General features: G+C 52.0%; 1 protein-coding gene and 2 long non-coding RNA genes across 3 annotated transcripts in view; 1 reads left to right on the top strand and 2 right to left on the bottom strand.

Moving 5' to 3' along the window:
* Positions 1-895: 895 nt before the first annotated feature.
* On the bottom strand, positions 896-7,922 carry LOC116540078. Its single transcript, XR_004264297.1, has 3 exons — positions 6,870-7,922; positions 2,929-3,194; positions 896-1,750 (listed from the first exon to the last, which is right to left on the bottom strand). It is a non-coding gene; the product is annotated as an uncharacterized LOC116540078 (long non-coding RNA).
* Positions 7,923-9,235: 1,313 nt separating this feature from the next.
* Positions 9,236-13,890, bottom strand: CUNH17orf97 (chromosome unknown C17orf97 homolog). Its single transcript, XM_032263397.1, is given in 3 exon segments — positions 9,236-10,167; positions 13,513-13,731; positions 13,734-13,890. Coding segments are annotated over 3 exon segments (819 nt in total). The 5' UTR covers positions 13,828-13,890; the 3' UTR covers positions 9,236-9,661.
* A 3,488-nt stretch (positions 13,891-17,378) lies between these two features.
* Positions 17,379-17,631, top strand: part of LOC116540162 — a 7,434-nt gene continuing 7,181 nt past the window's right edge. The window contains exon 1 of the long non-coding RNA XR_004264328.1: positions 17,379-17,389. This is a non-coding gene — a long non-coding RNA (uncharacterized LOC116540162). The remainder of the gene's footprint in view (positions 17,390-17,631) is intronic.

The following is a 17,631-nucleotide window of genomic DNA, read 5'->3' as shown; positions in this document are numbered from 1 at the left end:
AGGATGCGCCACCACACCTGGCTGATTTTATTTTTTGTAGAGACAGGGTCTCACTATGTTGCACAGGCCAGTTTTGGACTTCTGGACTCAAGGGATCCGCCCACTTTGGCTTCCCAAAGTGCTGGGATTATAGGTGTGAGCCACCGTGCCCAGCCTCTTTTAAAAAGATGTTAATTGGGACTGCAGGCACACACTGCCATGCACAACTAATTTTTGTATTTTTTGTAGAGACAGGGTCTCACTATGTTGCCCAGGCTGGTCTTGAAGTCCTGGGCTCAAGTGATCCTCATACCTCAGCCTCCCGAAGTGTTGGGATGACAGGCGTGAGCCACCGCGCCTTGCCTTGGTACCTTATTATAAACTCAGTGGTTCCCGCCTGTAATTCCAGCACTTTGGGAGGCCAAAGTGGGTGGATCACCTGAGGTCGGGTTCGAGACCAGCCTGGCCAACATGGTGAAACCTCGTCTCTGTTGAAAATACAAAAATTAGCTGTGCATGGTGGCATGCACCTGTAATCCCAGCTACTCGGAGGCTGAGGCAGGAGAATTGCTTCAACCCGGGAGGTGGAGGTTGCAGTGAGCCAGGATCACGCCACTGCACTCCAGCCTGGGTGACAGAGAGGAAGTCCATCTGAAAAACAAAAACAAAAAATTTATTATTTTTTACAAACAGGGTCTCGCTCTGTTGCCTAGGCTGGAGTGCAGTGGCGTGATCCTGGCTCGCTGCAACCTTGAACTCCTGGGCTCAGTTGATCCTCCTGCCTTAAACTCCTGAGTAGCTGGGAGGTCCAACTAATTTTTTTTTTTTTTAATAGGGTTAGGTTCTTGCTGTGTTGCCCAGGCTGCTGTCTAACTCGCGGCCTCAAGTGATCCTCCCTTTCAGCCCTCCAGTGTGCTGGGACTACAGGCCTAAGCCACCGTGCCCAGCCTGACCAGGGAGTTTCTAAGCAGCCCCCGTTGTGCTGGCTCTTCTGGTCCCTGGCCCACATCTTGTGCAGCGCAGCCTTCAGCTCCCGTCCTCAATGGCAGGCCCAGCAGGAGCTGCAGGCTGAGGCTATGCCGCAGAGCCTGGGAACATGGCTCTGGGACAGTGCAGCGGGGTACAGGCCTGTCCAGTGGTGGTCAGAGGGGGTGTTACCAGTGTCAGAGGCCAGCTTAGATCATGGACACACACACAGTGTGGCCAGGAGGTCTCAGAGAATGTTCCCCGTCACTCTGGGGGCCTCGGGAGCCGGCATGGTGGAGGTTTCTACGGCCCCAGGTCCCACGTCCTCTTCCAGCCACAGTTCCCAGGAACCCTTCTCTCTCCCAGCACCACTGCTTTGGTTCCCGTGACCCCACTGATGAGCCACAGTGCCGCTTCGGTCTCTCCCCCCGTTGCTGTTGACCCCTGTGGTGGGGGTTGTGTGGCTTGGCTCCCACCTGCTGAGGTCTGAGACACCACAGTGCAGTCATTAAGAGCAGGAACTTTGGAACTAGCTGCCTGGGTGTGACACCCCAGCTCCTCCTCTTACTGCCGGTGACCCTGGGCAAGGCACTCCTCGGTCTGTGCCCATTTCCTTGGGTGTGACGGGAATCACAGCATCTTGCACGTCCAGCATTGTCATGGGGCTGAGATAAAGTCGTGTGTTCAGCGGCGAGTACCAGGCCTGGGCAGGGGAGGTACCACACAGACAGGAGCCGCTCTGGTCAGTATTCTGGCAGCAGCCAGCAGAGAACAGCATATTTAGCAGCTGCTTGATATATATTTCCTAAAAGAGAACTGGAGACCTTAGAGCGATTCAGCTGTGTAATTCCAGCACTCACCTCCTTCCTAAGCCTCAGCTGTGAAATGGAAATAACAATTTCTATTGCAAAGGGAGCAAATGACATACAAGAACTTACAGACTATAAAATGCCATAAAATATAGCTACAATTAAAGGTGGGGACAAGACACAGAACACATGCCACAAAAAGATAACACAGACTGGGCGCGGTGGCTCACACCTGTAATCTCAGCACTTAGGGAGGCCGAGGCAGGTGGGTCACCTGAGGTCAGGAGTTCGAGACCATCCTGGCCAACACAGTGAAACCCCATCTCTACTAATAATTCAAAAATTAACCAGGTGTGGTGGCGGGCGCCTGTAATCCCAGCTACTTGGGAGGCTGAGGTAGGAGAATCGCTTGAACCCAGGAGGTGGAGGTTGCACCAAGACCACACTATTGAACTCCAGCCAGAGCAACAGAGTGAGACTCTGTCTCAAAAACAAACAAAAAAACAACCCATAATAGAAATAGCTACATACGACTCCGGGTATGAGCATAACAAGCGGACCCCACCATTCTTCCCCCACCAGCTTTACTGATGTGTCATTGACAAAAATAACAAAGCTAAAGGGGACAGTCAGTGCTTTTTCTTTTTTTTTTTTTTTTGAGACTGAGGTATTGCTCTATTGCCCAGGCTGGAGTGCAGTGGTGCCATGTCAGCGCTGCCTCCTGGGTTCAAGCAATTCTTTCTCAGCCTCCCAAGCAGCTGGGATTACAGGCGTGCACCACCACACCCAGCTAATTTTGTATTTTTAGTAGAGATGGGGTTTCACCCTGTTGGCTCTTGGCCAAGCTGGTCTCGAACTTCTGACCTCAAGTGATCCGCCTGCCTCAGCCTCCCAAAATGCTGGGATTACAGGCGTGTGCCACTGCGCCTGGCCAGGGCCATTCAGTCTTACCTAGCTCTTGACTCCCACAGCAGTGACCTCACCCCTGTGGGACACAGCATCGTTTCTGAGTGTTGGCCCTGGGTGTCTTTGGGTGCCAAGGTAACACTGTTTCTTACGACAATGTTGGGTTTTGGGCTTTCCAGCCCTCAGCTTAAGGGCGAGACAACTCACTGAGAATCATGACTGATGCAGGGGCCCAACTCTATCAGTTAGTGCTGTGTAACAGGATTACCTCCAAATGCAGTGGCTTTAAACAACGTTATTACCTCAGTTTCTGTGGGGCAGGAATCTGGGTGCCTCTTGACTGGCTGCCTCTGGCTCGCGGGGTCTCATGGAAGCAGGCACCTCAAGGCTCAGTTGGGCTCCAGCGGCTTGCAGGTGGCTCCTGTGGCCTCAGGCCCACCACACTGCTGGGTGGAGACCTCGTGTCTTTCCATGGGGGCACCTTTCCTCAGGCTGCCCACAGCACCACAGCTGGCTTTCCCCAGAGCAAGGGCCCTGAGAGAAGGAAGGAGATAGAGTGTGTCAGGCTGGGCATGGTCTGTAAATCCCAGCACTTTGGGAGTCTGAGGCAGGAGGATTGCCTGAGCCCAGGAGTTTGAGACCAGCTTGGGCAGCATGGTGAGACCATGTCTGTACCAAAAATACAAAACTTAGCCGGGCGTGGTGGTGTGTGTCTATGACCCCAGCTACTCAGGAAGCTGAGGTGGGAGGATCAAATGAGCCTGGGGAAGTTGAGGCCGCAGGGAACTGTGACTGTGCCACTGAACTCCATCCTGGGCAACACAGCGAGACCGTGTCTCAAAAAGAAAAAAATGCGTCACGTGGAAACCAGAGCCACCCATTCCTCTTTCTCTTTCTGTCTCTTGCTAATAAATAGACTTTATTTTTGTATTTTTGAGACAGAGTTTCACTGTGTTGCCCAGGCTGGAGAGCAGTGGCGGGATCACGGCTCACTGCAGCCTTGACCTACAGGCTCAGATAATCCTCCCACCTCAGCCTCCCAAGTATTTGGGACTCCAGGCACACACCGCCGTGCACAACTATTTTTTGTATTTTTTGTAGAGACAGGGTCTCACTATGTTGCCGAGGCTGGTCTTGAACTCCTGGGCTCAAGTGATCCTCACGCCTCAGCCTCCCGAAGTGTTGGGATGACAGGCGTGAGTCCCCGCGCCTGGCCTTGGTTCCTTATTATAAACTCAAGTCCACAGTTTACCTGAGGGTTCACTCCTGGCATACATTTTAAGGGTCTGGACAACTGTGTAATGACGCGTAACTCCCATCATGGTGTCATGAGGAATAGTCTCAGAGCCCTAAAGCCCCACGCTGCACCCACCCACTGCTCCTCTTCCTCCTAAACACAACCTTTTTTTGTAACTTCCTCTTGGAAGTGACATCCCATCACTTTTGCCATATTCTGTTCGCTAGAAAGAGCCAATAGTTTCAACCCACATTCAAGAGATGAGCATGAGGCGGAGATCCCTGGGGGACATTTTCCATGCCAACCCGCAGAAAGACAGTCACGTCCCCATGCGTGTCTTCCCGTGGGACCCACGTGGATGTTCCTTAGCTTACACAGGAGCACTTCGTGCCTGAGTCTCAAAGCACTACCTGTGTGTGTGTGAAGCATCTCGGTCCCAGGACACGCAGAGGCTTTTCGTGCTGGGAGTCACGTGGGCACATTCTAGCTACATGACTAGCGTTAACGGGGAAACTCAGGTACAAATCATAAACCCAGATGTTATTACTGAACAGTGCTGTCGGGCTGGCACATTCTGCTTCAAAATGTGCAGAGTTTTGGGCCCACAGTTACAGAACGCTCTTTGTAGAGTCCCTAGCATGGGCCAAGGGCTGTAGTTTGGAGATAAGCATGTAGGGAATCCAGATCAATTGAGAAGGACTCATGCTACACAAGCCACTCCCATGGCCCTTGGTCAGAGGCTTTTAAAAATACATCTTTTTTCAATCTCAGCTCACTGCAACCTCTGCCTCCCAGGCTCAAGTGATCCTCCTACCGCAGGCTCCCAAGTAGCTGGGACTATGGGTGTGTGCCACCATGTCCTGCTAATTTTTGTGTGTTTTGTAGAAGTGGGGTTTTGCTGTGTCACCCATCTGGTCTCAAACTCCTGGACTTGGGCAATCCACTTGCCTCAGCCACCCAAGGTGCTGGGATTACAGGCGTGAGCCACAGCGCCTCCCTAAAAACAAATCATTCTTGGTAGGTCACCGGATGGTGCATAAAGAAAGAAAATAAATAAAAATGATTCATTCTTGATAGGTCATTGGATGGGCTATAAAAAATTAAAAAGTAAAAATTAAAATGGATCATTCTTCATTCGGAAGGCAATGGGCAAGTCTCTTCTAGTAGTCATTTCTCCGGGGAATCACTCTATTTCTTTTTTCCTGAGATGGAGTTTCACTCTGGTTGCTGAGGCTGGAGAAATCACTCTGTGTTCTATACAGACTCTGGAATGGCCAAGCGAGGGGGCTCATGCCTATAATCCCAGCACTTTGGAAGGCTGAGGCAGGCCGATTGCTTGAGCTCAGGAGTTTGAGACTAGCGTTGGAAACATGGCAAAATCCAATCTCTACCAAAAAATACAAAAATTAACCAGGCATAGTGATGTGTGCCTGTAGTCCCAGCTACTCAGGAGGCTGAGGTGGGAGGATCACTTGAGCTTAGGAGGTGGAGGTTGCAGTAAGCCTAGATCGTGCCACTGCACTCCAGCCTGTGTGACAAAACTATACCCTATCTCAAAGAGAGGAGAGAGAGGGACAGAGGCATTCTGAATAGATTCTTTTTTATGTGTGACGGAATCTTGCTCTGTTGCCCAGGCTGGAGTGTAGTGGCGCGATCACTCACTGCAGCCTTTGCCTCCCAAGTTCAAGCGATTCTCCCACCTCAGCCTCCCAAGTAGCTGAGACTACAGGTGTGTGCCACTGCGCCTGGCTAATTTTTATATTTTTAGTAGGATGGTGTTTTGCCATGTTGGCCAGGCTGGTTTCGAACATCTGACCTCAAGTGATCCGCCTGCCTCGGCCTCCCAAGGTGCTGGGATTACAGGCACAAGCCACTGCACCTGGCTAGGTTCAGGATAGCTTCTGTAACAATCTGTTTAGCTGACAGTTCCTGTTGGGCTGCCTTGTCCCGCTCCACATTCGAGGTCTCTGTAGCCATCACACACTGCATTCACCTGGCTGCTGTGATTAGTCCAGTGATGGACATATGACCTCTGGCAGGCCAGAGACCTTGGGATTGATATGGACACTGGATAGGGACAGAGGAGTAACTCTCTTTTCGTTACAAAATTATAAGGATGTCAGTGGCCATCTTTGCCATCCTGTGATGAGAACCTGCCTGAACATAAAGCTGATATGGAGGACGCAGAGGTGAAATATGGAGAGAGAAACTTTGATGACACAGTGTGACCTCCTGGATCCAGCCATGCCTGAAGCTACAGCCAACCCTGGACTGTTGGCTTTATAGAGCAACCATTCCAGCCGGGTTGGACCACTTGAGGTCAGGAGTTCTAGACCAGCCTGGCTAACATGGTGAAATCCCATCTCTACTAAAAATACAAAAATTGACCAGGCGTGGTGGCTCACGCCTGTAATATCAGCACTTTGGGAGGCCGAGGCAGGCGGATCATGAGGTCAGAAGATCAAGACCATTCCTGGCTAACATGGCGAAACCTTGTCTCTACTAAAAATTAAAAAAATTAGCTGGGCGTGGTAGCGGGTGCCTGTAGTCCCAGATACTTGGGAGGCTGAAGCAGGAGAATTGCTTGAACCTGGGGGGCGGAGGTTGCAGTGAGCTAAGATCCTGCCATTGCACTCCAGCCTGGGCAACAAGAGCAATACGCCATCTTAAAAAAAACAAAAACAAAAAATTAGCTGGGCATGGTGGCAGTGCCTGTAATCCCAGCTACTCCGGAGGCTAAGGCAGGAGAATGGCTTGAACCTGGGAGGTGGAGGTTGTAGTGAGTCGAGATTGCACCACTGCACTCCAGCCTGGGCAGCAGAGTAAGACTCTGTCTCTCACACACACACACACAAAAGTCAATGAGTCCCCTTGGTCTGTAAGGCAGTTTTCACTGTGTTTTTTGTTTCTCGCCCTGAAGGAGTCCTCACTGCCACAGCCTGGGTGTGAGAAAGAGCCTGAAAACTTCTAACCTCAGGTTTTTTGAGTTGAAGCGGCTTCTGCGCTCCCAGGAGCCTCCGTCCCAGTGCATTCTAGCTTTACACACTAAGCGCTGGCCTTCGGGCCTGCTCCTTCCTGTTCCACTTTCTCCTGCTCCGGACCCATCATTCTTCCTGTGGTTTGTGTGAATTCTATCTCTTGCCAGCCTCTGAAGCCAGATTTTTCTCATGAAGCTCACCCTTCCAGGAGGGTGGTCTCCACCATGACACGGGGCAGTCTCTCTAGCAACCATGTGGCCACACCACCTGAAATACCACTGATGAAAACTCTTACAGTTGTTTCCTGCGTGCCAGGCGCCGGGTGAGATGCTTCCCTGCATTTGATTGTCACAGCACTAAGGTAGGCATTTGCCTCCTGTTTTGAGATGAGGAAACTAAGGCTCAGAGAGATGAAGCCGCTGCCTGGGGCACAACGCCAGCAGGTGGTGGGAAAGAGATTAATTCAGCTCTGATTAATTCAAAGCTCACCATCTTAGCTACCTTCCCAGAATGTTACCTCCTGGCCGGGAGACGACCACGGACCCCGTCCCTGCCTCTCACCATCATGGAAGCGACCGTCTGAGCCCAGGGCCCCCTCATGCTCCTTCATGGCCTGTGCTCCAGCTGCTATGGTGGAACTGGGGGGCACACGAGATGCCCGCCCCAGGGCTGCCCCCTGTTCTTTCTCTGCCTTTACCCTGACACCCTGGGGCACCCGTGAGGTCCTGTGGCTGGCACTGGAGTATTCCTGTCCCCTCCTCTCCATGGACAGCAGGGAAGACAGGCCTGGCTTCAGCACAGGGGAGGGCTGTTCCTGTTTGCTAACCCTTCTCCATGGCAGGAGAGGACTCTTCCAAACATCTCTTCAGTGTATTTGGACAGGGCCTGAGGGCGAATGTGGAAACTCTAACTGTAACCCTTAAGGAAGGGTGAGAAGAGGGCTGCTCTGCCAGCCCAGGGCCAGCAAGGACCAAGATGCCCTCTTTGACTTAACTATTTTTTTTTTTTTTTTTTAGACGGAGTCGCTCTATTGCCCAGGCTGGAGTGCAGTGGCAAGATCTCGGCTCACTGCAAGTTCTGCCTCCTGGGTTCAAGGGATTCTCCTGCCTCAGCCTCCCGAGTAGCTGGGACTACAGGCATCTGCAACCATACCCAGCTAATTTTGTACTTTTAGCAGACAGGGTTTCACCACATTAGCTAGGCTGGTCTTGAACTCCTGACCTCAGGTGCTCATGTGCCCCAGCCTCCCAGTGTGGGGATTACAAGCCTGAGCCACTGTGCCCGGCCATTTTCACTTAACTTTCAAATGAGCATTCTGTGACATTTGTATCAGCTTTTAACTTCTCCCGTGTATACTGTACATTCATTTGTTGTCTACCCCAAAACGCTGTAACCTCTTGAAGGTCAGGGATCTCATCTTAGCTCTCCATGTTGTCCCTTTCAGACCCATGGTGCTGCTGAGGTAGCTGAGACTTCCCCAGAGACCACCCTCTGTCTTTGGACCTTTCAGCTAGAAATGCCAGGAGATTCTCTCTCTCTCTCTCTCTCTCTCTCTCTCTCTCTCACACACACACACACACACACACACACACACACACACACACACGACCAGCCCTCAGCCAGTGCCTTTGGGGGAGTATAAATACCCCAGCTTCCTCACCCTCAGGTGGGATAATTCTAGAAGTGGGTTTCCCTATGGAATTAAGCTCTAGTTGCCCAGTATGAAAGCTGGCCTCATAGTCCCTGGAAGTGGGGCCAGGCACAGTGGCTCTTGCCTGTAATCCCAGTATTTTGGAAGGCCAAGGTGGGAGGATTGCTTGAGGCCAGGAGCTCGAGACCAGCCTGGGCAACATAAACACCCCCCGCCATCTCTACAAAAAATTTTAAAAATTAGCTGTGTTGGCACTCGCCTGTAGTCCTTGCTACTCAGGCGGCTGAGATGGGAGGATCGCCTGAGCCCAGGAGGCGGACGGCAGTGGGAGCTGTGATCACACCACTGCACTCCAGCAGGGGCAGCAGAGTGGGATCATGTCTAAAAAGAAAAGTCCCTGGATTGGCCGTCTCCCTTCTCTGTCTCACCCTCTCAGCTTTTCTTCACCTCCTGGGTAATCTACTTGCATTTGAATCCTCGTCTCCAGGTCTGCTTCTGGGAGAACACAAACTAAGGCAACACACGGCCCTCCCTCACTGGGTATTTGTGGCGGGAGGAATGTGTATTTAGGAGAAGCAGGGTAGTGAGGCTTTTTATAATGGGGGCTAGGAGAGGACCATGTCTATAAGAGAAGCGGTATTCCTTCTGGGACTTCCCATAGTAACTTTCCAGGGGTGAAGTTCTGGAACCCACTTATTTTGAGGCCAGATAAAGCCAGGCCGTGTGTTTAATTAAAACAGAAAAAGGCTCCAAGAGATTCAGGGCATTGTCCTGGGCCTACGGAAGCAGGCGCCGTGTGAGGAGTTTCACGCGCGTTTGAGACTTAAGATGTAAGTGGTCTACACACTTTCTTGTCTTTTTGGCGCAGCTGATAGACATCCAGCCGTGGTGAGGAATTAAACAACAGATGTCAGCTTATTTAAGAAAAAGAGAATTCTGGAAAGGACTCTGCTCACTAAGTTGCTTTTGTTCTCAAGGAACGGCGGCTTCCCTGGGCCCCCGAGGGCATCTTGGTGACGGGAGAGTCGGCCTCATCCACACGCCAAACGTCGGCTTCAGTCAGATACAGGTCTCTCTTCCTCCTAGGATGACTTCTTTACGTATAAACTTGTGGTAAGGAGAGATGGCAAGCTTGTCAGGGTCGGGGGTGGAATTTGACTGCAGCAGAGTGGGAGCTGAACAGAGTGTAGAAGCTGTGCGGAAACGTTTCCTTCGAGGTGGAGCTTGGGGGCTCGGCTTTCAGCGTGGTCCGCAGGCCGCCGGAGCTGCCGTCTCTGTCGGAGAGGTGGGGCAGGGTGTCGGGGGTCTCCTCGGCGTTGGGGTTGGAGTGGAAGCCCTTGGCCAGGCACCGGTAGCGCTTTCTCCTGTTGAGCTTATAGATGCGAATCCTCTCTTTCTCCGCCTCCGGGTCGGCGAGAATTCCGTCCCAGCGCAGACTCTCGTTGAGCCGGTTCGAAAGGGTCTCCGCTACTTGGGCGAAGTCGGGGAGGCTGACGGTGGAGGAGTCCGAAGGCAGGTGCCTGCTTTCCAGCTTGCTCTGTCTGTGCTCTGGTCTCCCGCCTCGGTCTTCGCTGGGACTTAAGATGTCGTGAAAGGACGGGGAGGGCGGCCGGCTCTTCGGGCTCTGGCTCTGATGTTTGTCTGCCGAGGAGACGAGGGGGTTAGTGGTGGGGCAAGGTCTGCTCTAGGCCTGCTGGGGATGGTGCCCAACTCAAAGATGGAAGGGGCGGCCTCTGTACCCAGGGCTCAGGCTGCCACGCCCACCGGCCTCGTGTCCACCCATTTCCTGTGTGCTTCTGCTCAAGTCATTCTGGGGCGGGAGGAACAGTTCACTGAGCAGACACTGAGCCAGGCCCTCTGGGTAAAGGCCCTGTTGCTCGGGTGAGGAAACTCCAGGAACCTGCCAACGTCCTGAGCCAGCGGCAGAGCTGGGATCAGTGCGGGCTGGCCCTAGTGCCCTATTTTTCCACCAGCCATGCCGCCCCCCCCACCCTCACCGCGTGCTCCCCACGGCCGTTTCCCAGGTCTGGGAGTCTGTGACTGTGCCCTCGTCTAGACAGTCTATAATGGGAGAAACGGAGAACAGAAAAGCCTCCTGAGTTTGACTCATGAAAGCAACAGTATGCCAAGCCAGAAATGCTTCTGCCGTGTGGCTTGTGCTGTTATTTATTTTTTTACATCAATAGCACGACAGAATCATTTAACATGCATATAAAATGCTACAAATTGTGGTTCTTTCATCAGCTCATGCTTGTATTTTAGGGGAGAGAAAAATATCTCCTTCCCCAAGAAAAAAAGAAAAGAAAAACCATGATCTTTTGACGTCTCCCTACCTTTCTACTCCCTAAAAACTATCTAGTGTCCCCTGCCGACGGTATGAGGTACATGCCACTGTAATTTCTTTCTTTTTTTTTTTTGAGATGCGGTCTTGCTTTGTCGCCCAGGCTGGAGTGCAGTTGTACAACCCCGGCTCACTGCAACCTCTGCCTCCCAGGTTCAAGCGATTCTCCCGCCTCAGCCTCCCAAGCAGCTGGGACTACAGGTGCCCGCCACCACATCCAGCTAATTTTTGAATTTTTAGTAGAGACCGGGTTTCACCACGTTGGCCAGGATGGTCTCAATCTCCTAACACTGTGATCTGCCCACCTCAGCCTCCCTAAATGCTGGGATTACTGGTGTGAGCCACCGTGCCCGGCCATGCCACTGTAATTTCTACAGTGAAAAGCTACACCAGAAGGACACTGAACTGCCAAATTTCTTTTTGCAGATATATATGGGGCTTTTTTTTTTTTTTTTTTTTTTTGGGATGGAATCTTGCTCTGTCTCCCAGGCTAGAGTGCAGTGGCATGATCTCGGCTCACTGCAGTCTCCACTTCCCAGGTTCAAGCGATTCTCCTTCCTGAGCCTCCCAAGTAGCTGGAATTACAGATGTGCACTACCATACCCGGCTAATTTTTGTATTTTTAGTAGAGACAAGAGGTTCACCATGTTGGCCGGGCTGGTCTTGAACTCCGACCTCATGATCCACCTGCCTCAGCCTCCCAAAGTGCTGGGATTACAGGCCTGAGCCACCACGCCTGGCCTAGGGTTTCTTTTTTTTTGAGACAGAGTCTCACTCTGCCACCCAGGCTGGAGCACAGTGGCACAGTCTTGGCTCACTGCAACCTCCGCCTCTCAAGTTCAAGCAATTCTAGGTGCCTGCCACCATGCCCAGCTAATTTTTGTGTTTTCAGTGGAGACGGGGTTTCACCATGTTGGCCAGGCCGGTCTTGAATTCCCAAAGTGCTGGGATTATAGGTGTGAGCCACTGCGCCCACCCACATGGGGCTTCTTGACCTGAACTGCAGAATTTTCTTCGTGAGAACTACTTATCTTCTTATTGCTCCCTTCCCACACTGCATGTTGGATGTGGGCAAGGCTGCCACTCCTGCCTCCTGCTTGTCTTGGTGCCAGCTCTGCCACAGAGGGCCAGGCTAGAACTGAAGCTTAGGGCCATCTCCCTGACAGCCAAAGCCACTGAGGTGGAACAGATGGGTAACAGTGGACTCACAGCACTCACGAGCACCTGCATTCTCTGTCACTGCTGCACCCTCTCTCCTCAAAGTGGGTGCTCAGTCCCTTTGTCAAGAAATCTAGGGGTTCTACAAGAAGAGCTTGGTGAGATGTAGGGACGGGGGGTTTGTAGCAGGTGCTGTGTGTTTGCGAAGGTGTCTCTGAGAGACACTGCAATTCCTGCCTGCATACGACTGCACATGTGAATGCATAACATATGAACAGAGTGTGTGTGTGTGTGTGTGTGTATGTATAGAGTGTGAATGTGTGTGCACGACAGGGTGAATGCATAACACACGAGCAGTCTGTGTGTGTGTGTGTATGTGTGTGTAGACTGTAGAGTCTGAATGTGTGTGCATGACAGGGTGAATGCATAACACATGAGCAGTCTGTGTGTGTGTGTGTAGACTGGAGTGTGAATGTGTGCATAACGGTGAATGCATAACACATGAATGGTCTGTGTGTGTGTGTAGACTGTAGAGTGTGAATGTGTGTGCCTGACAGGGTGAATGTGTGACGTATGAATGGTCTGTGTGTGAGTGTGTGTGTGTGTGTGTAGACTGTAGCATGTGAATGTGTGTACATGACAGGGACTCATGCTTTAGTTTTTGTTGTTTTTATCTGTTTAGAGAGACAGGATCTTGACTGTTGCCCAGGCTGGAATGCAGGGGTGTGATCATAGCTCACTGCAGCCTGGAGGTCCTGGGTTCAAGTGATCCTCCCACCTTGGCCTCCCAAAGTACCCCACCCTTTAGTTTCCTGTGATGGTGTTATATTGATATGAACGGGGACATTGTCGAGGGTTTCGGGAGTATAGGAGGATGTCACAATGACTGGTATAACGGGGTTTGTGCAGTCCCTTGGTGGGTGTGGGGTGGAGTCCGTGCATGATGACATTTTATACGCATGTCTGTGAGTGTGGGGGGGTCTACAGCACATCCAGAAGCAGTAGCCTTCACACACGAGGTGTGAGGAGAGGCAGGAGTCTGCGTTTCTCTGTGCACTAGAGTGAGGTTCTTTCATATAGCGTCAGTGTCTTTGGGTTGGGGAAAGTGTCTTTTGAGGAGGGCCTCTGTGGGGAAGGTGCAGACGTTTAAGATTGTCAGTTTTGGCTGAGGGATTAGGAAGTTGAGAGGGTGTCTGTGTGGGGCTAGCAGGCTCTTAGGAATGCTGGATGTCTGTGGGGGTCTCTGTGTGGGGCTAAGGGACCGTAAAGTTGGTGGATGGTCTCCATGGGTGCAGCTGGGGCATCGCTGTGCTGCTGACAGGCATGTGTGGAGAGCAGGAGGACCTCTGTCTGGGACCGCTGAGCTTCTGTTTCCAGTCTGAAGGGTCTCCAGATAAATGGGAGTCCCTGGGACTGGCGGGAGTGGAGGGTCCCGGAAGAATCTCCAGTACCAGAGCTGATGCAGCAGTACTGGCTGCTCCTCTTACCGTCCCCCTTGCCAGAACCTTTGGTCTTCTTCTTCCTCTTTTTCTTCTTCTTCACCTTTCGTTTGGCCAGCTCGGAGGCACCACCTGTGATGGGGGGCAGTCTAGACCCCCGGGGTCCCGCAGCGCCGCCCTCCTGCTCCGCCTCCTCGCCATCGTCATCCTCTCCGTCTTCATACCCCGACGCCCCTGCCCCACCGCGGCGGTCCATCAGCCCGCTCGCTGGGCTGCGACCCGCCCGGGGGACTCCTGAGACCAGCTGCCAACGAGTGGGCGGCTCTGCGTTCGGACGGTCAGGCTAGGGCCACGCGTCTCCATGGCGACTGCCCTCGTGGCGCCTGCGCAGTCAGGACACTTCTGCCTGGAGCCCCGCAGACCAGGGTGTGCGCATGCATGCGTGCTTCTGTTGGTGCCCTCGGCACCTGGAGGTGTGCACATGTGTGCTTCTGTCGGAGACCGCGGCACACAGCGGTGTACGCATGCGTGCTTCTGTGTTGGCAACCTTGGCACACAGTGGTGTGCACATGTGTGCTGTCGGAGACCTCGGCACATAGCATTGTGCGCATGCGTGCTTCTGTCAGAGACCTTGGCACATAGCTGCGTGTGCATACTGCTGCTGTGTGGGAGTCCTTGGCACATGGCGGTGTGCGCGTGCGTGCTTCTGTGTGTTAGAAATCTCGGCCACAGCGGTGTGCGCATGCGTGCTTTGTTGGGGAGTCCTCGGCGCACAGCAGTGTGCGCGTGCGTGCTTCTGTCTGTAGGAAACGTCAGCCACAGTGGTGTGCGATTGCGTGCTTCTGTCTATCTCCGCACAGAGCGTTGTGCGCATGCGTGCTTCTGTCGGCGCCCTCGGCACCTAGCGTTGTGCGCGTACTTCTGTGGGCCTCCTAGGCCACAGTGGCGTGCGCATACGTGCTTCTGTCTTTTGGAAACCTCGCACAGTTGACCGCGCGGATGGGAGGTGGGCAGGGAGATTTTAAATTCTGGCAGCCCACGCCTGTGGTCTAGTACTGTGCCTTTTCAACATTTTATTTTTAATTGTTATTTTTATTTATTTATTTTTTTTTTGAGACGGAGTTTCACTCATGTTACCCAGGCTGGAGTGCAATGGCGCGATCTTGGCTCACCGCAACCTCCGCCTCCTGGGTTCAAGCAATTCTCCTGCCTCAGCCTCCTGAGTAGCTGGGATTACAGGCACGCACCACCATGCCCAGCTAATTTTTTGTATTTTTAGTAGAGACGGGTTTCACCATATTGACCAGGATGGTCTCGATCTCTTGACCTCGTGATCCACCCGCCTCGGCCTCCCAAAGTGCTGGGATTACAGGCTTGAGCCACCGCGCCCTGCCTGGTTAATTATTTTTTGAGACAGGGTCCTGCTCGGTCGCCTAGGCTGGAGTGTGGTAGTGCAGTTGTGGTTCATGGCAGCTTCCGTCTCTGGGTTCAGGCATTCTCAGCTAATTTTTGTATTTTTAGTAGAGATGGAATTTCGCCATGTTGGCCAGGCTGGTCTCAAACACCCGACCTCAACTTATCTGCCCGCCTCGGCCTCCCAAAGTGCCAGGATTACAGGTGTGAGCCACTGCACCAGACTGTCTTTTGAAAATTTTATTTTTAATTGTTAGTTTTTGAGACAGGGTCCTGCTTGGTTGCCCAGGCTGAAGTGCAGTGGCGCTATCGTGGCTCACAGGAGCCTCCACCTCCCGGGCTTCAACTATCCTCCCGCCTGGGCCTCCCACCCCCAAGCCTGGCTAAGAATTTTGGTGTTAGGTTTCAGGCAGGTTTCAAACTCCTGGGCTCCATCGATTTTCCCTCCTCGGCCTCCCAGAGCCCTGGGATCACAAGCATGAGTCCCCATGCCCGGCCTCCTGTACCTTTGTAAATGCTGTGTATTCCCACCTCAATTTTTATCACCTAAGTTTCAGTCTCATGCATCTACCCTGGACTCTCAAAGCCAGTGTGTCCCAAACAAACTTACTTCTCCATGGTTTTCCATCACAGTGAACAAAACTGCTGGAATGGCCAGAAACCTGGCGGCCTTCCATGTCCCACACCCTCTCCCTCGTCCCTTACTGTTGGGAATAAGTGCTTATCTTCCCACGTTGCAGGGAAGAATCAGCATTCAGACAAAAGCCTTCTCAGCAAGGCTTTCTTTTACTTTCTGCAGAAAGGACACTGCTCTCCAGCAGTGTGGCCACGAGAGTGCACCAAACAAAGGAGACAGCACTATTTATAACCTGACGCATCCTCCCTACTACTGTATCCGGCCTCCACTGGCTGGAGCAGAACCTCACATTCTATACTTTATCCAACTGGCTAATAACCTAAAACTTTTCTAAATAGACAAAGGGGGAGAGAACAAAGAAAAGAGGAAGATGCTTACCAGATGGTCAAGGAAGCGTCTCCAAATAAGGAACGGCATCAACAGTGGGCTGGGACTTGCATGCCCAAGAGAGTCAGAGCCCCTAGCTGGGCTGGAATACAGGGGCTAATCATGGATGGGGACTTTAAAGTAAAAATTTGTTACTCTTTAAGGCCTAAGATAAAAACTTTGAAGAACTTCTCTATTCCTTACACTTACCCAGGCTGAGGCCAACCGCCAGGTCTGGCCCTGGGTCTTTTGGGTCCTCTCCTGAATGGTCTGTGCTTTCAAAGCCTCCCCACAAACTCTATCCACATGGCTGCTAGAACAGACCCCTTCCCATAAACTCTATCCACACTGCTGCTAGAACAAAACCCTCCCCATGAACTCTATCCACACGGCTGCTAGAACAGACCATCCGCACGAACTCCGCCCACACGGCTGTGAGAACAGACCCCTTCCCATGAACTCCGCCCACACGGCTGCTAGAACAAACTTTTACAGACAACCAAACATTTCACTCTCTTGCTTAAAACTGTCCAGTGATGAAAACAAAACATAAAACTTCCTCTAGTGGTTCTTCATCACTGTTCATATCAAGATCTAAATTTGTGTGGCTCCTGCCCGTGGGGAGGCCAAGATGGGTGGATGGCCTGAGCCCAGCCCGAGCAACATAGTGAGACTGCATCTCTGCAAATATTAACCAGCCATGCTGAGGCACACCTATGAAGGAACTCGAGCCTGCAGTGAGCCATGATCGTACCACTGCTCTCCAGCCTGGCTAACAAAGCAAGACTCTCTCTCTCAGAAAAAAAAAAATGTGGCTTACAGGTCCTGGTATGATGTGTCACCTGCTTTTCTTTCCAGGCTTATCCCCCACAGATTGTATTATTTGAAAATGGCTGCAAGAAGCTGAGTAGAGTGGCTCACATCCATAATCCCAGCACTTTGGGAGGCCGAGGCGGGTGGATCACTTGAGGTCAGGAGTTTCAGACCCGTCTGACCAACATGGTGAAACTCGTCTCTACTAAAAATACAAAAATTAGCTGGGCATGGTGGCGTGCAAGTGTAATTCCAGCTACTTGGGAGGCTGAGGCAGGAGAATCGCTTGAACCTGGGAGGCGGAGGCTGCAGTGAACCAAAATTGTGCCACTGCACTCCACCCTGGGTGACAAACAAGACTCCATCTCAAAATAATAACATAAAAATGACTACAGTAATATAATATCTCTTGTCCCACGTACTCTTCAAGAATCTTGCCATTCCCACAGCAAGACACAGCATCTAATTCCACTCTCCTTCAATCTAACGGGCTTGTTGACTCGCTTGTAACCAATAGTCTGTGGCGGAAGTGCCCCAGTGTGACTTCTCAGGCTAGGTCATGAAGGAAAGGCGGCATCCATCCACCTTGTTAGCCCGTGACTTGCTTTCTGTAGGAGTCCTGAGCCTCCCAGTGAGACATCTGAGAACCCTGAGGCTGCCACACCTTGCGAAATCCCCGACTAGACCATGTGGAGGGTCTCTAAGATGTGTGAAGGGAGAGGACAACGCCTCAGCTCCTCTAGCCCCCACTTTTCCCATCTAGCTGTAGTCGCAGAGCAGCAGCAGGAGAGAACCCAGGCCAGACCCACGCAGACAAGCCTTTCCTGAATTCCTGACCCAAAGAAGTTGTGAGATAATACCATGGTTGTAGTTATTTAAGTTACAAAGGTTTGCAGTGATATGTTATGCAGCAGTAGATAACTGAGATGTGTGTGTGT

Source organism: Sapajus apella, unplaced genomic scaffold (assembly GCF_009761245.1).
Source record: "Sapajus apella isolate SASKATOON/1434 unplaced genomic scaffold, GSC_monkey_1.0 scaffold136, whole genome shotgun sequence".
Lineage (NCBI taxonomy): Eukaryota > Metazoa > Chordata > Mammalia > Primates > Cebidae > Sapajus > Sapajus apella.
The sequence above is the reverse complement of the archived record's forward strand: the minus strand, read 5'-3'. Positions and strand labels throughout refer to the sequence as shown.